The sequence below is a fragment of the Battus philenor genome, unplaced genomic scaffold, assembly GCF_028537555.1.
Source record: "Battus philenor isolate CCGP_79_NKW_IND1 unplaced genomic scaffold, ilBatPhil1.0.hap1 SCAF_6, whole genome shotgun sequence".
Lineage (NCBI taxonomy): Eukaryota > Metazoa > Arthropoda > Insecta > Lepidoptera > Papilionidae > Battus > Battus philenor.
In genome coordinates this window covers 16,367,119-16,393,266 of record NW_027181726.1, presented here as the reverse complement: position 1 = coordinate 16,393,266, position 26,148 = coordinate 16,367,119, and the positions used below count along the sequence as shown (strand labels likewise).

The window sequence follows — 26,148 nt, the reverse complement described above, 5'->3', positions numbered from 1 at the left end:
AATCACCGAGTCAACTATGTGGTCAATCTAGTAGAGTAGAGTCGTAGTTGCCACTTGAAAACCTTTAGGCTCCAACGGCTATCAATTGTACGAGCGTCGTACTCCACCCACTGCCACTTCAGACAAACAATTCTTCGGCGTCAGCGATCTTGGACCTTCTGCGGATCCTCTTAGCTCTCGCAGCGAACTTCCGACTATAGCCTTCTCCGTTGCTCCCTAGTTGACTTAGAGGTTACTTATGAGGCCCGACGTAAAGGAAAATAACCTTCAAGAAAACTTTACTTCATTAGGTTCCCATTAATACAGATTGTTTATAGTAGCTCCAGTTGTTTTCAGGCATAAGTCTTATCTGTCTTTTTATCGTCGAGTCTTTACGTACTCACAAAGTAATGGCGGCAAAAAACGCCGCCATGTTGACAGCCGAGTGTACACGTGTACATTATTCGCCTTTAAATGGATCGCGTTCGCCTCGGTGTTTAGTTTTTGCCGATCTTACGTTAGAAACCGACTGTTAAGGGTAAATGAGATATAAACATGGTAAGGATTTAATAATGTGAGTGTTTAGAAGCACTCTGTGTGCGGTTAACGCATTTTTAATGTATCAAGTAAGGCGCAGCTTTTTAAAAAGGCAACAGTTTTATAACAATTCAGCCATTAATGAAAATTACCGATAGTATTGAATTTTTTTTTACCAAATAAATCGTATACATGAGAAGTGTTATTTATTATCGAAGTTAATATACATGAGTGCATGGAAAATGAGTATGATTTTGTTTTACAAAAATTTTATAATAATCAATGAAAATAGAGCATTTAAAAAGTGACAATATTATCTATAGGGAAAATTTTAATACAGATATATCTCTACCACGTAGATTTCTAATAGAACAGGTAGAACGGCCTAAATCTAGCTTCTGTGATCTTCTAATATATGGTAACCTATACTTCCACAAATTTAAATTTTCAGCTGGCATTCCACTGAGAAGTGTATACCTTTACCATCAATAACTGCTTCATTATTAAGAATAGCTGTAAATCTAACATCAAACAACAAAGGGAGCCAGCTATTATACTTGTAACATAATGATAGCCTTGAGGTAGGGCAGCGCGCGGCGCCGCGGGGCAGCACTGTGCCGCGGCTATGATCGCCGCCATTTTGAAAGAGAACCGTTGCTTTAAGTTTCAAATTTACAGTCTTCTGTTATTATTTTGAATTTTCGTTTATTACAGCTATTAAACAGTAGTTAATTTCTACGTTCTTTCCGTACCATTTCATACTATTGTCTATGGTGCTTTTTTCTAATTAAGTTACAAGTTAAACGCAAATTACTTTGCAAGGTACGCAGGCAATTGGCAACCCCAGAGACTTTTAATGAGACCTGTGGGATACAGCCTGCAATCTCATCTGTCTAAAAAGCAGTACTCCAGTTCCGAAATAACTAACTTGATAGTTCAAAATGCGATATTGAACGCGCGTTCAATGATCTGCAATCCGCAAGCACGGAATAAGCAGTAAAATAAATTTATTAATTATATAACGACGCAAGTAAAGCAAAAAATGACAGAAGTTAACAACACCAGCACATAATGAGAGATCCGAAACGAGCATCTACTGTTAACGGATATATAATGAGAGATAATGGCATTTCTTTTGAAAGAACACGATGGAGATAATTTTCAAAAATTGTTGCGCGGCTTGTGCGTGTGCAGGTGAACCGAAATCAATTCACGGGCAAATAATACATAAAATTTTTGTATTTTTTTTCCTCTTAGACTATTTTTTATTTATGTAAGTAAAAATTGGAAGTAATTTATTTTTTAAACATTTACTGTAGAAAGTACAACGGCTAACTTGCTTAAGGCGTTTTTTACCAGTTAGCCATAAAAGAGGTAGAGAAGTATAAATATGTACTTGACGCACACGCACACGCACACACGCGCGTGCACACACACAGACACACACATACACACACACCTGTGTGCGCGTATATACACTGCGAACTATATATATGTATATATGTGTGTATACATATATATATGTATATATATATATATATATATATATATTTCGCAGTAATGACAAAGTAAGATGAAATTGTCATTTAAAACACCCGGGCTTTAGGAAGACAGGTAATTTTTTTTTAATTTTGTAAAAAAAACCGTAAAAAAACTCGACTGATATTGTTCCGCGACCACCGTATTCGTCTGATTCGGCTCCGTGCGACTATTGACTATTTAGTAAACTCAAAATACCAATGCAGGGACGCCATTTTGACATGACTCAGAAGATTAAAACCGATTTGAAGAAGGCTATAGCGGAAAAAAGATAATTCCGACTGTTTCGAAGACTGGAAAAAGCGTTGAACAATTTTGCGTTTTATCAGACGGGTATTACGTTGAAGGGGATAAATTGATTTGGAAAAATTTAAATTTTATAAACAAGTACACCTTACTTTTAGATCACAGTATTTCTGATGTAAGGCATTCACTACTGGACATAGGCTTCCCCCATAGATTTCCAATAAGACCTGCTCGCGGCGGCCTGCAAACAGCATCTTATTCAGTTATCTTTGTGACGTTAACATACAGGGTGATTGGTTGAAGGTGTCAAAACTTTAATAAGCTGAATTTATAGCTCTTCTGCTGTCAACTAATATTTTATATAGCACACCCCATTTAGATTATTATTTACTAAAATTAATTGTCTGTCATTGCCGAATTCGTGCTAACAAAAATTATTAAGAACTTCAATAGGAAAAAACTTAAATATTGTAACATATTTCAAAGTGATCACATTATATAGGATGACAAATTAGCTATATATTTATCACTTAAAAGCTTTAACATCCTGTATATAAAAGACAAAAGTAAAGTCACGTGTAATTGTTAAAAAAACACAACACGTATTTTTAATTTTGAAGAAAGTTAAATCACAGTGTTCCGTACACACGGGATGATGTTTTTATACAATTAAAAACATGGACGATCAGTTGACTGTAAATGATACAGGCCATATCAGTGAGAGATCGTGCAGGATTACTTAAGGCTGCAACGCCAAATAGAGACATGGAATGCCTCGTTAGCCCAATAATTTGCTACGGCGCTCGCGGACCAGAACACGCTAATAACATTTATGTATATAAGATACACGTATATAACAGGTGGTGCAAAAGTAATGTCATAATTTGGATGGGCAGCCATTTAATTATAAATAAAAAAAAGTAAGATAACTGTATTGTTGTAAAAAGGTTATTTGAAATATAAAATGATGACATTAATTGGAAAAATGATATCGCTCAAATGGCCATTTCCCGAGTTGATGCATATTGCGCTCGTTTTATAGCATTTTGGTTCCTTGCTCACAATACATCTGGCTCCGAATGGGCGACATCTTCTTCAATATTAGCTTTTATAGCTTGTAAGGTGCGTGGTGTATCACGGTAAATGCGAAATTCTGGCGCCTATCGGCAAAAGTCTTGATTGTCCGAGCAAAAGGAACATGACGGGGAAATTCACTTTGCGTTAAAACAACAGACTGTAAATTTGTCAAATAAGTAGTGACAATAACTCCATGTATTTGATGTGTGTATCGCTCTATCATTTACATTTAACTAATTCTTTACATATCTACGTCATAAATTTCAAAGCGCAGTGACATTTGGCGCCATTTGTAAAAATTAAGGCGCGTTCATATTATGACATTACTTTTGCACCACCTGTTACGTATTTACATACGAGACTGATAAGAGACTCCTACCTATATTTTCATCACTGAATATTTTTTTATTTTAATTAATATTATTTAATTTCTTACAGTATAAATTAAATCACATATAATAGATATAAAAATTAAGTACATATGACGTGAAGTGTTCCATATAAATATTGGATAAACATAGTTAATAAAAAAAAGGTTTCATTCGAAAAAAAACAAAAGATTCTTCGCAAAATACAACGGCTGCGTTCGGAAACTTCGTCAAAAAGATCAACAAAAGAGGTTTTAGACTATTGCATCTCACAGCGAATGCAACGATTACCAAATGGTGTATTTTGAAAAATAATACAGAAGTAACGAAACACGAGTCGTGCCCCGATGCTTAGAACCGAGGTCAGCATACAATAGAGTTGTGTTACAACACCAGTGTCACAACAGCCTTACAATTAGCCGAATGCCAATCGAAGAGATCGATCGCGAGCTTAATGCGATACGCGTACACGCGCCACCGGCCGCGGCCACGACACGGAGAATGAATTGAATTCAGACACGACATTTATGCATTGTTTTCTACTTAAACATTTCAAACATATGTACTTTTTTAGTTGACCACAACGCGACGAAGGCGCTTCCCGAATCCGAACATTCTACATGTGTAATCTTTTGGTGGAATTAGTTTTTTTGTGAACATTTATTTCCGTGCCAGCTTTTACAGAAACAACGGGAGTAGAAAGTAGGTTCTATTCTATATATTATTGCCCGTATCACCACGGATGTATTTTTGAGGTCTTAAATTTCTGGAGTGACGAGATCACAGAGCGACAAGTGTAATAATTTCAATGTAAAACTGTAGAATTCTGAGGAGAAGACGAAAGAAGGAAATTATTTAAAGGGATAAGAGATCTTGTGAAGAAAATTAGAGGAAAAATTAAAGACATTGAGAAGGAAGAAAGTATGAGAATAAAAAAGAATCTGTCCATCCATGGTTGGGGTTGAAATATAGGCCACGAAAATAAAAAATAAATAAAAAATAAACATGGGACATCAATCAATAAAGTGGACAAAGAGGAGAAGGCAGAGTCTTCAGTTGTTCGTATATCCTGCCCTCTTAAATCCACAGGATTTTAGAGAGGCTTAGAATCTCTTCCGAAACACACTAAAGGACCTTTCTCTCACTGTGCTTAGGCATAAGAGACGAACCTGGGGTGAGGCCTAACCTCTCACAATACCCTCCATAGACACATCAACATGAAATTATTTGGTTTCTTTTCATCATAAATAATGAACGGTTGAAAAAAGATAAAGATAAAATTAATATATTAAACTATGGAACTTTTAACAGAACTCGATCGTCAACTTATTATTTATTTATTTATTTTAAATCTATTTTATTTTGGACTCTACTCGGCTTCACAAGGTATTATAGTTGTGTAGATGAAGCAGGAAGAAACACCATAACAACACATCTTTTAACAAAGTTTTTTTTTCAATAGGCAAACTTATTAGAAAAATTATCAAAATACCTTATTTACCATTACATTTAGTAAAACAATTTTGTATCGATATTTCTTTGAATGAATTATATAACGCTACGGTAGGTTTTAACAAATCGTTCTACGCATTCTTGTGAGCACACGTTTGACTTACCAGCAAATCGTTATATTGAAAGTCCCGGAAAGAAATCAAATTGAAAATTTAATCATATGAATATATATTAATAAATTCAAAGAGGATAATTTAGATACAAAAATGAAATGTGAAATGAAATCAGGCGTTTGCGGAAGTCCATCCTAAGTAAGAAAAGAACCAATATTTAGCCACTTCCGCGCATGCAGTGGTAGTCGTGCAACAAAGTGCGCCGCCCACCAGCCCGCTGATAAATGCGTATGCGACAAACAATGCGAATCACACAACCGCCACCGCCAAATTACTCAACACGTGTTTCACCCCTCCACGGGGCATCTTCAGGAGTTATGTTACACCGATTAGTGGCTAAATATTGGTCCATTTTATACTTAAAAATGAAATGAATATAATGAAAAGTATATATACATAATTGAACACTCACAATTATGTATATATACTTTCTTTGTGTCTGTATTAACTAAATTATTTGCAGAAAAAATATCTCAGATTCCTGTAAGTGATTATTGTTAATATGTAAATTGCTGACAGCGGTAGAGGGCTGAAACTTGCGATCGTCACGGATTTGATTCTCGATATACAATCCTATATATAATTCACATTTTGTGCATTAATTATATGGGATTGTCCCTGCTTACAAACAAGTTTCCAGAGGATATGCAGCAGTATCCTCTGTGTACCATAATACCATACTTCGATCGCCAACTCACCTACGCAACGTGGTAATTATAGTGTATTCCCTCATAGATATATTTGGGAGAGAACTTTTCCTAGGAGTCTGCGTCTAAAGGCAGAAACGATGAATATACCTATTAAATATAAAATATATTTCTAGCCAAAGCAATTCATATAAATCGATCGTAAAAGTATGTTGCAAAATGGCCGCCATTAGTAATTTTATAAACAACACATATTGATCCGTAGATTCACTCGCAATTTTTAAACGGTTTTATTTAGTTCGACCCGTACGGAATTTATTTATTTAGGTCAAAATTAGAAATTGAAATTTAAGCACCTTACCGTTGTCAGATTGATTTGAAATTTGGTACACGCATTTAATTTACATGACAATACAGTATAATAAAATCAATAACACAATAAATCTAAGATGGCCGCCGATACAAAATGGCGGATTACATATTTTTCACTAACCCCCTCAAAATGGGTATCAAATGAAAGGGCTACACTAGTAAAACACGATGATTATGTCAAAATTCAAAATTCAAGATGGACGCCGTTCCAATATGGCGGACTAGGTACATATTTTTCCACAACCACCACAATATGGGTATCAAAAAACCGTTTAACTTAAAAGTGTTTTAAATGTATTTATGTCGTTTTAAAAACAAAAAGCTTAGACAATTACAAAAAAAAGGATTCACTTAAAATAACTTAATATTATTTTGACTGTAAGAGCTATAAAAAGATTCCGTCGCAACTCAAAATCCTTAATATTAGCTTGGCTGGACTAATTCGAGATACAAAGCCAGATTTAAAAATTACTTATTCATGAATATGTTGTAAAATTTAATGACTTGCAACGTACTTTTATAATTACCTTAAAGAAAATGTATTTGACACATGCAACTTAAAAACCCTGATATATAATTGACTAATATATTTAATAAATGCGCCAATAAAATTTAATTCGATTACTTACAATAATATTTAATCTTTGACAGACAGTTTTTTTTTTAAATAGAGGCAATGACAAACAGTACATTCGTCTTGCAAAATATTTAGCGGCCACTTGATACGGACAGATCATCTCTTGGCAAATCAATTTTTCGAAGGTTCCAATGGCACGGATGAAATTACTTGATTACAAAATTGGTAATTTATACTTTTTGCGAATAATTGCAAATTATCTTTGCAGAGTTGAGTAAATTCGGCATTAGCTAATTTTTTACGGCATAAAAAGTATCGATTTTCAAGGGTACGACATTATACGGGTAAATGAATTAGTTGAGAGATAAAATCGCAGGTACTAATTGATTAAAAGGATCGTGTTTCGTGATTTTATTTTTAAAAATAATTATCATTTTCAAATTTTATATGTATAAATTCTCATTAACATTTATCGATTTGATATCGAATTTTTTTTTTAATTGCAGAATGAACATTGCATTTACATCTGTAATGCGATTAGCGCCATATAAAAGTGCCCTTGGATCCAAATCTTACCTTGACCAATCGAATTTTGAACCTCCTTTGGTAGTAAACATTATTACTTTATGAGCCCTAAGCCTTACAATAACTTAAATAACACATTCATTGCTCATCACTCGGATCCGAGTTGGACGAATCTATAGTAGCAGTGCTTACCACTCGGATCCGAGCATGCATTCCGTTCTAGTAGTAAAACAAACTCTGGCGTTTGTGGCGAGTGATATATAGTATATATTTTGCGTACTAATATTGGATGTATTCTTACAATGTAGTAGAGATTTCTATCAATCTTTAAAGTTATCAGCATTTAAACGAGTTTTATATGAGTCAAACGGTAATCCTATTATTCAACGTAAACTATTAAAATCTACTTTAAGTGCTTAACAAGCCATGTCTTCGTGATGTACCTGCTCAATCACTAAAGTTGCCAGATTTGATATTGGTCGCCAACCAGAATTTGACGGAAATATTAGTTATGAGTTCCATAACTCCTCGCGGAACAAATATCTGTGGAATAAAGCATTACCATCTATAGCATGCGTATCTGAATATTTGGCACCCGCCGTGATATGTGCTGAACACACCGATCCGATTTTTTTAAATATTTTTAATTCAGTAATAATTAAAATTTATATTCATATATATTCTTAAACATTTATATATTTTTTAACAAAATCCGCTGTAATCATTTTTAGCATCCGAATTTTTTTATAGCATCGTATATATAATACATATTTAATGCTATATTAAAAAGATAACAATTATAAAATTAAATCACTAAAACAATGAAGTATGCCGTAGTAAGTAGTTCTACCGTTGTCCTATTTCGCGAATAATCATCATTATTTCAACTGTGCGACATCCTCTGCAGAACATAAGGCTCCATATATCGTGATTGAAAGCGGTCTGCAGGTCTTTTGAGGACCTTAGTAAGGTTGTATGTCCATATTGCGGATGCACCTGCTGCGCTGTGCTTGCCGGTCTGTGGTCAGCCAATTCACTAGGGCATATGTCTCCCCCAAAGATCACTAAGATGACCGGTCTTTCGCTGCCTGACTTTAATTATGTCGTCAGTCCACTTAGTGATAGGCTTACGCGCCGAGAACCTTATTCTTTATTCAAACTCTAAGACATTTAACACGTTCACTGCGGCTTGAGGTCGATTCAGCCTCATGGTAGACTTTGCACTGGTGCGGCGCGTAAAACTCGTGTTTTCTCTCTAGTGCGGCGGCTGTTTACATTCAACCGTATGAGGTATGACAAAAACAAATATAGCTTTCTTTATGTCTGCGAAGCATTGACTCAATATTGTAAAAAAATATTGATGAACATGAGGCAGAAAAGGCCTCAACCGCACTACTAGGAAGTTCAGCTTGAGGCTGATTCGACCTCAGCCGCACCAGCTGAAAGTTCTTCAAAATTGGGCCCGCAGTGAACGTGTTAAATAGGTTCTGATGTATGAAGTATGTGTTTGTTGTACAGGTCGCATGTGCAGCGCAGGCCGCAGCCATGTCGGCGGTCATGAGCACGCTGTCCATCATCAGCGGCACCCGCCGAGCGCACCGGAAGCTGGCGAGGTAACCTACGTACAAAAATATATAACACGAACCACATAACATATAGCGCGACATACACAACACAAAATACTAATAAAACTTGCGAGACTAATAGTCTAAATACATGGCACACAACACTATATTAAAAACACGAGACTATACACAATTTTAAGCACAAAACACTATACTAAAGAGATAAGAATAAGGTCACAATACTAAACATACTATTCTATAAACATAATGTGAACAACACTTAACGCACTATAGTGGAAATACAACACTACACACAAAAACACAACTCTAGACACCATAACAAACACTCAAGACTAAACACATGATACTAAAAACACAACACTGTACACAATACTTAACGTACTGTACTAAAACATAACACTAGACACAATAATAAACACATCAAACCAAGCACACGATACTGAACACACTATACTAAACAAACAATAAAAAGCACATAAGACTTAACACACTATCCTAAAAACATTACACTAGATACAATATTAAACACAAAAGATTAAGCACACAACAGTAAAAACACTATCCTAAAAACATTCACTAGATACAATACTAAACACAAAAGATTAGGCACACAACAGTATAAACAGTATCCTAAAAACATTGCAATAGATACAATGTTAAACACAAAAGATAAAGCACATAACAGTAAACACACTATTATAAAAACATTACACTAGACACAATACTAAACACAAAATATCAAACACACAACACTAAACACATTATATAAAATTGACAACAATAACCACACAGCACTTTACACGCAATCTTTACACAAAACTCTAAACTCATAAGATTAGACACATGACATTTAACACACAACACTAAAGACACATATTTCGTTTGCTCGTAGGGTGGTGAGTGAAACTGTTAATAAAAACAAAACAATATAGATAAGTAGGTACCTAATAAACTGCACATAAAATAACTAGTCAATTGATAATAGGAAAAATAGAATAAGAAAAGTGTAGTAATGTATTAAGAAAGCACAACCCAAAGAAAACTAGAAAAAAGCAAGAAGGAATGAAAGAATAAAATGAAAGATATTGTAATGGAAATAAGGTAAGAATAAAAGAAATTGAGAAGTATGACAGTGAGTGAAGAATAAAGATGAAAAATCTGAAAAACTTATTTGTAAACAAAGACCACAACGATGATCACAACTAATTAAGGGTACGAGAGGCCTCCAATAGCGGGGGACATAAAAAAGACAAATTTAGGATCATAACACACAGTACTAAACATGTAAAAATAAATACATAGCACTAAACATACAACACAAAATGTTCATACAACAATGAGCACACGACACAAAACGTGAAACGAACCTCGTACACCGTACTACAGATGTACATACTGCAACATGCAATGGGAAAACAGGCCAGTGAACATCTCGGCTTTGAGAATTTTAGGCAACATGTTTTTACTGAAAAATAAAAACAAAACATAGAAATGTTCTCTTGCGTCATGTTTCTCGTTCCAATTCTTATTTATATTTAAGAGAGTAATCATTATTCATTTGTTCAAATTTCTTACTTGAAAATTGGCACAACCATGACTTAAAACATACCGTCTTGTCTTGTCTTTGCGGGCTGGTTTCCACAACCAAGCACTGCTCTCATTTTGAGTCCGGGTTGGCCAACTCAACCCCTCAAGAAATCCCAGCAGATCCTTAATGTTGCTGGTGATCTCCGGAGACACCTTGGTGATCCACGATGGCTAACCTAGTGTAGGTGTTAACACGTTCACTGCGGCTTGAGGCCGTTTCAGCCTCATGGTAGACTTTGCACTGGTGTGGCGCGTAAAACTCGTGTTTTCTCTCTAATGCTGTTTACACTCAACCGAAACATGAGGCAGAAACAAATATTGATGAACATGAGGCAGAAAAGGCCTCAACCGCACTACTAGGAAGTTCAGCTTGAGGCTGATTCGACCTCAGCCGCACCAGCTGAAAGTTCTTCAAAATTGGGCCCGCAGTGAACGTGTTAACCCCGTACACCGAAGTAGTACGTGAGCAGCAGTCTCGTCCTCTTCTAGACACGTCCTGCACAAAGACTGTCCATAACACCTAATATAAAAACAGTGATCGGTTAAGATCCCTGCCATCAAGCGCCATTGGAGTCGCGACTGCCGGAGCAGGTTGTGGTAGAGCCGGCAGCTTATGGTAGACATTGACTCTTTTGTTTGTCGGCACTTCTCATTTCTCATCCAGTGCTCAATATGTTGACTTGTAGTGTGCTTCTATACTAGAGATCTGGCTTTTCCCATTGGTAATGAAATGAGGGGCTCCTGGCAGTAAACGACCATACTGGATATTTAATGGAATCAGGCGTTACCTCGCAGAAGTACATCCTAAGTAAGAAAAGGACCAATATTTAGCCACTTCCGCATATGCAGTTAAATGGCTAAATTCATGAAGCAATATTTAGCCAGGTCCGCACGCACCATACTGGAGCCTCTCCTGACCATTTCATCTGCAACATCATGCCTCTGGAGCCATTGTGACCATATATCCAGTGTATTGTTACATGATTGTGTGGTAACAATTATTAGTAGTACTTTTTAGTATACCAACATTAAAAAGATATACATATATACATATAAAATTCTTATCTGTTTCAATTCGTATATCTAGCAATTAACACTATTAAACAGAATTCTTTCAAACAATTAAGACTTAATCTATGTTCCAACTATAATTAATCTGTGGCAACAACGTGAATAAACAAAGACGGAAATGATATTTTTTTCTATCCAGTTCTCACAAGCCAGTTGGCTTATAATTGTATGTTTACTGTTCTAGTTGTGCGATAGAAAAGAATTGCGTCCATTGGGCAATTTTAAAACAATCCATACAATCGATATAAAAACGTTTTATTCCCATTAACTGCAAAATATTACTGCATAGTACTTTCTGCTACTTGACAGTGTTGTAATATTAAATATATTATATAATACTATATAAATTTTATTGTTGATGGAATTCAATCAATTTTTTTATCACATCAGCTGATGGATGCCCACTACATGGCATAGATCTTCCTCAAAGATCACCACGAAAACCAGAAAAGCGCTACCCGCATCCAGGGTCCTCCCGCAACCATAACTATATCATCAGGTTACATAGTGGGAGTCCTACTCACGCCTTCCAACCTTCCAGCACCTGTACACCTGTAGCAGGCTGTGTAAAGATAAATAAAATGAGTCCAGATTTTGATAACCCTAAATTAAAACTCATATTGCAATAAATATGTCAGTTTCATTCTAAATCCATTATAATTCATCGGTTGCAATATATGGAAACACGACTTAATTGGGTTTTCCAAGGGTCTTATAAAGCAAACTGCAATAAATGAACATGGCTTTTGCAGCTTGTACGTCGATAGATAGAGTTTTGGGAGCTGAAGTACTACGAACCACTTCATCATTATCATTTCAACCATAGAATTAAAATTCTTCTTCTATCCAATGACCTTAAAAACTTCAGAACCACTCCGAAACCTCAAGACTCCAACGGCATTTCAACTTCTGATCACTTTTATTTCCTCCGTTTTTGGGGCCTCTCGTACTTTCTCTGTCTTATTTGTTTCTTCATCTTTTTTTCTTTTCAATGCCATTTATTTATTCACCTTTCACTCTTCACAAATTCTTTCATTTATTTCTAATCCTTTCATTCATCACCTCACTTTTTCGGTTTCCCGCCAGAATACTACAGGTTTACATTTTGATCTATTTTCCCTCATTTCAATTTCTTTGTTTGCATTTTTCTTTTACATTTCTTAATAATTTAATTTACATTTTCCTATTTTGACATCCACAGATTCATCACAGATTTAAGTATTTATTTTGACTAATCTAGTACCCTTTGGTTTTTTTTGCCTACTTGTTGCTTTCGTTTCAACAGTACATATTTCTTTTTACATTAATTACAAAAATGTTAATATATTGTTAAACTTGACTAATAATTGTTATTAAAAATATCGATTAAAATAAGGAGATGTTATTTCGATTCTAAATATCGATGCATATTACACAACAACATTTTTAAGATTAAAGTTATAATACTCACCCAAAAGGCCTTTGCGACGACAAATGAGCATGTATTTTATTCTAATTAAAACAAACACGAGAGAGAGTTTGTCGCACTCTGAGTATGTCTACCCGATATGCTCTCCCGCACCAGGTCGCGGCCGATACGCTGGACTCAATCTTCCTAATCGGGCTCTTCTTTTATACAGATATAGAGCTATGACTTAAAATGTAATATCTTTATTTATAGTCGCCATACATCTCTACCCTAAAACGGTAGAGACCTTTTTCTACCTCATTTACAGTTTTTTTAATTCCCTACTTACTATATCAACTCTAGCTCTTATGATTGTTTCATCTAGATCAGTGATTCCCAAAGTGGTCAATATCGACCCCTGGGGGTCTATGACAACCTGCAAGGGGTCTACGTCAGCGAAGAAAAATTTGGGGGTCCATGAAATGAAAATGGGGGTCCACTATAGTGGATCTCAACACATACACTGATAGTACCTATTTACTTAAATCATACTATCTTATAATATAAAAATATTTACATTATTTATAAAAGTACCTATGAAGTAAAAAAATTATTATATATATTTATAAAATTGTGTAAGTTGTAGGATGTTGGTATTCGCTTTATGGTCGCAATACATTTTGAACTTGTAAAAACCTGAGAGTCGCAGTCTCAGAGCTTCGCTACCTTGCACTGATTTGTTCAATTCGTCACTCTATAAATACGAATGTGGGACAAACAAATAAATTTATAGGAAATCAATATCAGGTAAGTAGGGGGTCTACCCAACACGGAAAAACATGGCAAGGGATCTACGACACAAAAAAGTTTGGGGAACTGTGATCTAGATCTTAATTTTGAGATTATACGCATGCATACCGTCTATTAGTCTAATAAATGGCTTATAGTATTATGGTATACTTTTTGTTTTCTAGTTTCACCTGTTTATATGTAATTAATTTACTTATAATTGCTTTAAACCTTTATCTATCATCATCGAGTGTTTAATTTTTGTTTCATTGACATTCTTTAATTCTTTTATTGTTTGCGCACAGCTCGCGCAAGTCTGGGCAGCTGTCGGATGCAGGCGAAGACCGTCGTGGTCAGCATGATCTCAGCAAGCAGCAGCGCTCCGCCTCGCTGGTAACAAATTACTCTATACCATCTTCTTAAAGCTCCTATTTAATAAAACTAGTAAACACTGTGTTATAACTAAGATCTCTATAAACTAACTGAATCACTACAATTATAATCTTTACCGATATGTACATATTTACGTAAAAAAAAATTCTTACATAATTCAAAGGTAAATGCTTCATATTAGGGGGACCGGAATGTATTGTCGCTATATAAAGTTAAATTCACACGACTATTTTCTTAACAAGTTTTTATTTCTAATCAACAATATATTCACCTTCGTTATCAAGAATCTTTTACTATAAAAATACGTAATAAGCAACCAAATGACAATCAAATATCGACATGTGCTATATATATATATATATATAGTTATATATAGTTATAAATATATACATATAACATAAAGTTTCTTTGTACGCAAAAAACAACATTTAATGTTCTTTATTACACTTGACTGACAGCTCTGGCATATGTCTTCTATTACATATTTCACGTTAGACCACTACAGATAACATTAAAGATAATTAATATTTAAGTAACAAAATTATTATCAATATCTATCTATCTGTGCGTGTGTGTGTATACATATATATATATATATATATATATATATATATATATATATATATATACATATATTAATGGTTATCAAATATAATGAGTGCATAAAGTTTGAATTATATAAGATTGTATATATTGTATATATCACGGGAATCGAAACAGCGAGCTAAAATCAAAATTCTCAGTCCTCCACAGCTGGACTACCACTGCTCGTAGCAATCAGAAATTTAATTATAAAAAGTGTTCAATAAATCCGTTATAACTAAATTATATGTGTAAATACATCATTCGACACGTTCCACACTTTAAAACAAAACTCTATCATACTGTTCGGAAATGCGTTTCGTAATTAATCAACTGACATAATTGATCGAAGATACTCCATAAAATATAATTGCCTAGTTGAATTAATGTAAAATACTGCACAGTAAGAGATTACATGCACCACTGTCAACCCTAGAGTGAGACAGCACGAAAGACTCACGTCTCTCTCTCTCTTTAAAAAATATTATATTACAAATCAATAAGTAAATAAATAAATCGATAGATCGATATCTCATTTCTCGAAAAAATACACTAATGATTCTACAATTTATACAATGTCCAACACCTGGTTTAGAATTCTGGTTGCGGTTGATGAAGCTCGATGGTCGTAACCTCGTGGTGGTAACCTCGGCCTGCGACGTCCTCGTGTTCCTTAGAACGAACTAGAACAAGTGAGTGGTTCGGTAATATAAACGAAACACTCTTGACCTCTACAGCAGTTTAGACCTAGAAACCTTCAGATAATACCACTTCGACTCCGAATGCCAGTTACGCAGTAAGGTTAGCGAGGATTCTATGGCCTCGCTAATCAAAGGCAAGGAATTAAAACCAACGTTCCTAAAAATGTGTAGAACGATTACGGAAAACATGATAAAAAAAACAAGAGTTGAGTTAAAATTACAAAATTGTGAATAAAATTGTAAAAATTGGCAAGTAAATAAAATAATAAATATTAAAATGTATACCTAGAATAGATAAAATATGTGATATAGAATAAAAACAAAGAAATTTTAATAATTAAGGTATAAGGTGAAGAAAGAATGGTATCGAATAAAAGGAAAAATAGATATGAAAGGAAAAGAAAGAAAATAAAGGAATGAAAGATCATAGGAGGAAAAATAGAAGAGCGCGAAAAAATATTAAATAAAAACAAAGTCCCTGTCCCACAATAGATAGAAGGGTACGAGGGGTTCCCATAGAAGGAACCTTAAAGCAAAAAAAATTCCACTGTCGCGAAAGCTTATCTTTACACATGTCTTCTAAAGGCCTTACGAGATTTTCCAGGTATCTCTCTTGAGGGCAAAATCTTCTAGATGTCCCCTGGGTTGGATTACATTTAATAAGACCCATCGATGGTCGTTCTCTGTAACTCAGGGACGGATGGGTAAGTCAGGGTCCCCTACGGAACACACTGTGCCTCTACTGTGCCAAAGTGAATTCCAGGATGCTATCAGAGAATACATATCCTGTTACATATATGTCGGATGTTCAATGGAAAAATACCCGATTTAACTTTTAAAATTCGAATTAACAGAACTGCATAACTAGTCCTTCTAATCACAACAACAACCGCCATCTATCGAAATTTACTAAAGAAAATAGTGAAATATTATGCAAACTAAAAACTGAACTAAAGCAAAATACATAGGCATATCACCTTGAGAACCCAACCACGATGATCCCTACACAAGAAGCAATGTAATGGAGAGCTTCGATTTTCACGCTACGCTCTAATTGCGTTGAAGTAATTGATCCGTACATATACATACATGACCTTTTTCGATCAAATATCCATTTCATGGGCAGATTAAATTAATTATAGTTGTTTGATTTGAATGTCGGCCAAACAGTGGCCTTATTGGAAGACCTTATGGGGCTTTGAAGACTTTATTTATCTGGAGATGAACAGCCAAGATTTGAGACTGCTGGAATATTTAAAAAAGGAATAGCTTTGACTGAGAAACCGGAAATTCGTCATCATTCCGTCTCTAAGAAAGCCACTGCCGCACAAAAGCCTCCCATAGAAACCTACAATAGAACCAGCAGGAAGTGGCCTGTATTTATTGTCTCCTGATGGCCTTAACAATCCTAGACATATGAACTTAAGAACCTATATAAGAACAGAATACCAATATTGGCTTCAGGAAAAGACAAGAAAAAATCACCCTTATTGGTGAACCAAGAAGGAAGCCGTCCGATCTTCCTCGAGTAGTGCCGGGAGGTTATAAAAAAAAGTTATAAAAAGTAACAAAACAAAATAGTCAGGTAATAAATAAAGAAGAAAACTATCTGTGATAAAAGTGATAAGAATGAGAAAATTGTGATAAATATAACAATAGAAATAGATATAATAAAATGAGCATAAAACAAAATAATTTATTGTTACCAAAATTGTTAATGCACAGAGAAATAAAATTAAAAATGTAAAAAAGAAGTGTCCGGGAAGAAATGCGAAGGATGAGAGGTAATGTCAATACCTTTCACGGTAACAAGGTATTGAAAGGAATGAAAGAGAAAGTGATAGAGTAAAGAAGACCTAGTGAAAGATATTGAGACGGAAGAAGAGCGAGAAAATAAAAATATTTGTGTGAATAAATTATATAAGGGCGATACGGGACCATAAATAAAAAAACCCTAGACCCTTGCTGGCAATCAATTTTGCGGACTGCGACCTGTCCTCTCTCTCATGTACTTGCCAATTCTCTGGGCTGTATGAGTTATTTTTATCCTAACAGGACATAGCGATAATATAATTGTACGGAAGAAAACCATACCAAGATAAGAAAGTTCACAACCTGGAGATAAGAGCACCTTTTGACTGTTGCCAAGATTTTTAATGATCGAAGAAAGATTATAGAAAAGGTACTCACGTAGTCTCTTATATGGGATTATTATGTATATATAGCATTGAAATATTTTACTACAAGATGAAGAATAGTGATGGCTTCATCATCAACATATTACCCGATAGACGCCTGTTAGGATTAGGCCTTCACCAAAGATTGCCATTATACACGGTCATTCACTGTCTGGTCTTTTCCAGCGAGTTTCACCGTAATACACCCAGCGTCACTTGAAAACTTGTCATCCTCGACGGCTGTCAGTTGCAGGATCGTTGTGCCTTAAAATTCAGACGAGCAATTCTTCGTGCTACCTCGCTCATCTTGGTTCTTCTGCGGAACCCACTTCTGACTCGATCTCGCAGCGACAATCCGAGCTTGGACCTCTATAGCTCGAAGAGTGACCTTGTGCCTTCTTACAAAGTCGTCATCACTGGCAACACACTATTAAGTCCTGAAATAGAGGTGATATTGTTATGGCATCGACAACAAACAAACAAGGCACCAATTATTTTTAAAAAAGTGATTATAATTCATAGTTTTAAATAGTTTAATAGATTTAAAAACTGTAACATTTCAAAACGTGAGCAAAAATGTTGTTTCGAAAATATTAAATACAATTGTAATAACAATGGCTCGGACGCTGTCTGTGTAATATAGATCCTGATAAAAAACAAAGGTGCCATCCCATATTCAAGTTAAACAGTAAAATTATAACTTGATTGTAATATAACTTTCAATAACTCTAAACTTTAATGACATAAATAAATTTTAACCTAACATGTCATTAAATAGATATTTACAAGTCGACAACAAGAATAAAGCGGTTTTAATAAATCGCGTAAGATAATTGTGACGGGAAAATGTGCGCAAATCATAAACGTCAAGAGTTCGTTAACACTGCGCCCGCGCAACTCTAGAGTCAAGTATGGACATATAGGCGGGGTGTACACTGACGACATATGGAGATAGTTACAATTAGACTTGCGAGGCATACATTTGGAAGCGATGGCAGACAGTCATGATAGTTTTTTGTAGTACACTTTTGTGGCAGATTATCTTCCATGGTACACTTTCGAGGCAGAATTCTATGTTAGACTTTTGAGGCAATCTTAGTAAATATTCAAGATATATTACCGAGGTAGACAATCATATGTTCAAACTCAAGGAGACTCCCTCGTACACCTAAGACCCAGTAGTAAACCAGACCGTGTCGCAACTGATCACCGGCTGTCCCGCATTTAATGCATCACGGGTTGAATGCTAGTTTCGATTGTAGGAAAGAATAGAAGAAGAGAACATCGCCTCACTAAGAAGTGAAGATAAAAGCCACTAGACCATCTTGAATTACTACCAGAAGGTAGTAAATAAAGTCAAAAAAGGTAATAAAACGCAGTAGCAATTCAAAATAAAACGTAACAAAATGCGATAAAGAAATTAAATGATAATAGACATAAGTTAAAACAATAAAAATATAACAAAATATGTAATAGGATAAATGAACAAATATTTAGTGGAATCAGGCGTTACCTTGCGGAAGTCCATTCTAAGTAAGAAAAGGACCAATATTTAGCCTCTTCCGCACATGCAGTGGTAGTCGTGCAAGTCGTGCGGGCGGTGCACTTTGTTGCAAGACTACCACTGCATGTGCGGAAGTGGTTAAATATTGGTCCTTTTCTTACTTATATAAATAAATGAATCGAAATTTTAAAATAGCAACCCATGAGGAACGGTGAAGGATAAGAGGCAAGCTATGAAAGGTACAGAAATGGAGAGGAACAGAAAATAACGTGACAGATAAAAAAAATTAGTGAGAGGTATTATGAAGAACGTAAGAAGAGTGGGGAAAATTAAAAATGTGAATAAATGACAAAACAAAACCGTCCCTGTGAAGCCGCGTCAGTGGTTGCTTCCCAATAGGGGACCAAAAAAGAAAAAATGGGTGACGTCTGCTCAAAAAAGCCTACCAAAAATAGGTCAATAAATAGTCGTGAAAATGATGCAGACTTCATTTACACGCTAAATATTAAAAAAATTAAGATCGTCTATTGACCGCACACGGCGGTTTGCAAGCAAATTCGTTCAGGTATGACTGGATACCGTTCTGAAGAAACACCGGCGAGATTTCATCCTAACACCCTGCTGTGCGGTACAATGGATGCAATTATGGATCCGGCCGTTGCGGCTCCGTCTACAAAAAGCTGGCGCAGACTTCGAATTTTTTTTTTGTATATAAAGTATATCGGACATTAAATTATAATATTAAATATTTGTATCATTTTCCATTTCAAATCACCTACAAAAATAAATATATAGGACAGGAAAAGTATGCAAGAAAACCCAACTTAACAGAAGTCAAAATCAAATTGATCTTCACTATAATGGCATCCTCAAACTCTAAGCCTTGTAGTAGATTCAGCCCACTGCAAGGTGTAGACTGCCCAAAGATATCCCCGAGGATATAACATAATCGCCACGCTTGGCAGGCGGGATGGCGATGTGGTATTATGGTCCGCAGAAGACGCTGCTATCCATCCTCAGGAAACTTATTTGTGACAAAGCAATCCTATATAATTAATGGAATCAGGCATTACTTTGCGGAAGTCCATCCTCAATAAGAAAAGAACTAATATTTAACCACTTCCGCACATGCAGTCGAATGCGAATCACACAACTGCCACCGCCAAATCACTCAACACGTGTTTCACCCCTCCTCGGGGCATCTTCAGGAGTTATGTTACACCGATTAGTGCCAAACACAGAGTTTTTTTTAATATACGTTTTGAATTTTGTTAATGCTAGTACAATGTTTTGCGACGTTCATTAAATTTAATTTTGTTTAAAACATTAAGAGCTACTTTTCGGTAACTACTTTCAATCGAAAATACAAACCGAACATCCCAATATGAATTTTGAGCGTAACAAAGAAAGCAAGAAATAATCACTAGCTTCGAGAAACAAAAGATGGAAAGAAAAAAAATATGATACGCCTCCCTTTTTTACATTGTAATGACAACAAATACAGGAAAGGGTAAATTATACCCTATACCTTTAGTTTTAAAACACAAAATACATTTATACAATTATAACTAATGCAAGCGAAGTCTGGTTTTTAGACCAAAAAACTCGTATTTTTGTCTGTAATAACATTCAAAATGATTTTAAAAGAACAGGGCAGAATCTTAGTTTTCGTCTTCAAAAATTAAATAAATCATTTACGTCACAAGTTGTATGTATGTAAAATAAAATTCCACATTTCAGATCTGTCAATGGAGAGATTTGAAACAAATATTAAAAAAATATTATTGAAAAAAAAATGTTATTTTATCAAAAAATACTATACTGATGCTCATTAAGGAAGCTAATTATTGTCAAGGATACTTTATTAAACTATCTAATGGATTCAGGCCTTACTTTGCGGAAGTCCATCCTAAGTAAGAAAAGAACTATTACATAGCTACGTCTGCTATGTAGCAGTAGTCGTGCAATAAAGTGCACTCGGTGTTTGGCACTTATCGGCCTAACATTACTCTTGATGATGCCGCGTGGAGGGGTGAAACACGTGTTGAGTGATTTAACGGTGGTTGTTGTGTAATTCGCATTGTTTGCCGGTTTGTTTAGCGGAAGTAGCTATGTAGTAATCCTTTTCTTATTTATAAAACTATATTTGTAAAGAGCAACTGTTGAGTTTCTCGCCGGCTCTTTTCAACAGAACCGCCTTCCGAGCTAGCGGCAGCTTCCTGTAAGAACAACAATGCAGACATTTCACAACACAAAACAAAACACAAGTGCCAATTCGAATAAAGAACATTTTGATTTTTATTTTAAACGACATTTATACAAAACAATCAAAATTCAAATCGACAACGCAATGTAATATTTTGAATAAACACAAGAATGTATTCCTTGACAAGAAGTCAAACGACAATCAAATTTTTATATCGACGAAAATACTGATTACGTAATAAACCCACACACGAAAACGCCTACATTCACGACCATACTATCGTCTAATTAATGAACATTATTCTTATTAATAATGTGGGAGGTAAGACAAATCATTCTGTTCGTTCTCAAGCATCTCGTGTGCGTCATGTTTGTCGCCCTTTCTCTCTCAGCACACACATATCTCAGGCGTTAACTATATATATGTAGCGTGCACGCAAGTGGTACTTACACGATCTTTTTTAGGAGTCTACCTCCCGCTCCCTAATCATTTACAGCGTTGGCTATCCGAGGTCTACCGTCCGTTACATTACGGATCAGTATCCTTCCTTAGATTGCCGAGTGGTCCACGTTGCCGTCCACACTTAACTCCTCACTCACTTCAGTAACACTGACCAGACATGCGCGCTAGCCGCGAGTTCTGCCGGCCAACTGGGTCGCGCTGGGTTTGTGTCCTCGAGGGCTGGCTGGGTGAGTCCCGCTGTTTCTATCTCGCGGCCACTACCTTTGTGACTTCCTCGTCTCCCCGCCGAGTACTGATGCGGGTTCGAAAACTCAAATCATGTAAATTTTATATAGTTCACGGACCCCTCCGTTCCGTGAACTCGTTTCCGATGAAGCTGTAAAAGCCGCAAGGCTAACAGCAAAAACTCCACATAAGACAAGAGACAATAGACGATCCGAGGTAGGATCCGCAAGCCGAAACATAACACATCTCACATCTACACGCATAGAGCTGCCTACTTCATACGAACATCTTGCAACAGTAATAGGACTGCCCAGTTAACATTTTTTGTAAATTCACGAACCCTTCCGTTCAGTGAACTCATTACCGATGAAGCTATAAGAGTCCACGGGCTAACAGCATTAGCACCAATACAAACAATGCAAACGGATAGAAATAGATTTCTGATGTATGCGTGTGGAAATGCGGAAAGTAATCAAACGTAAGACCGTCTCTACTCAAATATCTCGTGTGCGTTTTATTAACCGCGCCATTGAAAAATCATTTACACTGCAAAAGCACTTTTTTTAACTTTTAGTTTGAAACATTTTCACCGTAATTTTTTTTATGACTGTCTCTATTGGGGATCGCTCGTTTCCCTGTCTTATTTTAGGGACAGGGCTATTACTATCAATTTTTTTTTCATTTACATATTTATTTTTACACTCTACCTTCTTCACAAATTCTCTTCTCCTCCCTTTCTCATCGTTCAAAATTTCATCTTTCTTCTTTCTCTCATCCTTCACAAATTCTCTTTTTTCTTTCTCTCGTCGTTCCAAAGTTTTAGCTTTCTTCCTTCTCCCGTTCTTTACAAATTCACCCTTTCTTCTTTCTCTCATCCTTCACAAATTCTCTTTTTCTTTTTGCGTCATTCCAAAATTTTAGCTTTCTTCCTTCTCCCGTTCTTTACAAATTCTCTCTTTCTTCTTTCTCTCATCCTTCACAATTACCCTATTTCTTCCTTCTGTCATCCTTCACATTTTCTCTCATTCTCACAGCATTCATTTTCATTTCATTAATACATTGCCTCCTATTCCTCGCCACATTTCTTAGAGATTTTTATTATTCTCATTTACAATTATTACCATTATTATTATCATTTTTATTTCTAATAATTTTCCTCAATATTTCATTTTTAACATTATTATACAATGCAATTTTTTTTAAAAAATTCTAGCTTTTTATGCATCAATTCAGTCTTCGTATTCGGTTACGTGACATTTTATTACGTCACTTCTGGTCTTCCAAAAGGGAAGCGATGTTTTTATGGTTGTTTATTGTAAAACTGTAAACAGTTGCTCAAAATATTTCAATTATTATCCCTTAAATGCATGGCTTTTATTTATAATTTAAACAAAACATATAATGCAGATAACACTACAATGCAGGGAAATATAAAATAATAAACGTTTATAATATTTTTTATACATATTTATTTAAAAAAAAACCCTTATGTTGCAGATACACAACACTATGAATTTACTTTTAAGTAGTGTAGTACTTTTTTTACATTTAAGTGGTGGTGATATGTTGCAGTTATTCATCATTATGCATTTAAGGGTTAATTTTTTGAAGTCTAGAGGAAGGAGTAACAACTTTAAATACTGCGTTAATGGAATTTTATATAGAAATTCTAGAAACTTCGTTTCTTTGTTGACTTAAATATTTTCTATAACACACTTGAATTAATTCGACTACCCATTAACATAGCCAACTAAGGCATATCAAATGATCAGCTCCTTTGTTCCAGCAAACCCTGGAGACTGGCGGGGTCGTCGACCTCGAGAACCTGGAGGCTAAGGTTGGTATAACCTCCCACGGATGCCTACGCGCATCTACATAATCACATTATACTTGTTTTAATTAGATAAGGCTGCTTGAATTTTTTTTCTTAATATCGTAGATGTAAAGATAACTAAATATTCCAGTTTTTTATTTATTTATTTGTATGCAAGACTTGCTTGCTGCTTATAACATCATATTAGGTGGAAATCAACAAGAACTGAGATCATTGACGTAGCTCAAAAAAGGCAGCACAGGGCTGATCATCGTGGTGATCTTTGAGGGAGGTCTCAGTGTTGCTGTGGTCATCCATCGGCTGAAAAGAAGAAGGTTGAAATCTACACAAATAGATAAAATTAGGGTTACTTTTTCGTACATGTATCTGCATATATATACGGTATATATAGCAATTTTTTTTTTAATTCTTGTCCGTCTGTCCGTGTTTGTTCTGGCTAAGCTCTGGAATGGGTGGACAGATTTTATCAAGACTTATGCTGGCATGTAGCTAATATAATTAGGAGTAACTTGGGCTACTTTTATTTCAGAAAAAAAAAATCTTTAATGAAAAAAAAACCTAAATAACAATTTTTTTGGTAACTTTCACGCGGACTTAGTCGTTGTCATAAATATATAAGTGGACCTAGACACTTTTTCATCAAAAGAAAAAGAATATATGTCGTACTGCCGACAGAGACTGATATTTTTTTTTATAATGGCTTTAACCTTTTATGGAACATATCGTTATCCATGTGTAGGATGGGAACGTTATAGCTCGGGTAAACCGTTTTTTTTCATTTTATTCTTCTATTTTACTTTCTCCATTCATCTTTTATAATCTCCTCGTTTCTTTACTTTTAAATCGTTTCCCCTGCATCACCTTCCTTCTCCCATCTTCATTGCTAGACCATAGTTTCTTACATTTGTTTGTTCCTTCTGCCACACGTTGCATTTCGAGAGTAAATATTCTTTTCACATTTCATTTTTTCTATTCTTACTCTCTTTCCTTTCAAATTCTCTCTCTTTCTCTTCTTCACGTTCTGATATTCTTTCAAACATCGCCTCACTTTCGTCATTCACATTCCTGATTACATTTAGTTCTTATATAACAGCATCTATTTATTTCTTTTCTTTATTTACAATATTATTTATAGTTTGTATTAATTTGTTTTTTTTTTTCCATAATCATCGATAGTCGATCTTACTCTTTTATTACCTTTAACATTCGGCTTTTTATTGTCGGTTTTACCCGACCCCATTAAATTTACTGCTCGCAAGAACGATATAACTATTACCTGTACTTAGATAAGAGTTAGGTACACAAAGGGCCCGGCTAGGTTCATTTTTCTCCGAAAAGAAACTTTCTTTTTATACTTACATTAAAAAAACTCAATCGAAATCGGACGCCGTCATTACAGTTAATTATTAATTGTTTATTCCAATGACATAAAATAGAAATCATTTATTAAAAATTGCATGTTTAGATGCATTGAATTTTAACAACATCCTGCGTAATTAAACAGATATATATAGATATATATCCGTTTTTTTGATTTCTACTGTCAATTTTAATATTATTTACAGCTTCCTAAATTACTCATGTTAAAGGTTTTATACGAAGGACTTTCCAATTTGGTAGTACAGTAGAATATAGCGAGCCGAGTAAAGGTTCCCGAGGTAATTCTCTAGATTTGCTATCTATATACGGAATTAGACTAAATCCCATCATCACCCTTAACCCTAGGAAATATAATAAGTGGGGTAAAGAGTGTCAAACCTTTCTGCATAAAGGGAATAGGTAAAACAAAAAAAAACAATTAATAAATTAAAAAAGAACAAAAATAATAGACAAGAGTCATAAAATGATGAGATCGATAGACAGTAAGAAAATAAAAATTAAATAAGAATAAATAAATTGTTAAACAAATGTTAAAAATAATATACGTAAATATTTTAGAACTCTTGACAGAAAGCGAAGGGTGTATGGCGATGTATGGAAGAGAAGAATGAAAAGGAATATCATATATTGTGAAAGAAAGTAGAAGAAAGTAGAAGAAAGAAAAAGACATTGAAAAGCACGAAAGATCTGTATGAGAATAATACCAGAAAACAATTATGATGTCAATAAGCGCCCTGTCCAGCCATGATATGGATTAAACAAGAAGCGCCAA

The 26,148-nt window shown here is 35.0% G+C and overlaps 1 protein-coding gene across 1 annotated transcript in view; it reads left to right on the top strand.

Moving 5' to 3' along the window:
* The window catches only part of sprt (PDZ domain-containing protein sprite), an 87,539-nt gene that overhangs the window by 35,107 nt on the left and 26,284 nt on the right, over window positions 1-26,148 (top strand). The window contains exons 2-4 of the mRNA XM_068773895.1: window positions 9,011-9,105; window positions 14,218-14,305; window positions 23,949-23,999. Coding sequence (XP_068629996.1) covers window positions 9,038-9,105; window positions 14,218-14,305; window positions 23,949-23,999 — 207 coding nt within the window. The 5' untranslated portion in view covers window positions 9,011-9,037. The remainder of the gene's footprint in view (window positions 1-9,010; window positions 9,106-14,217; window positions 14,306-23,948; window positions 24,000-26,148) is intronic.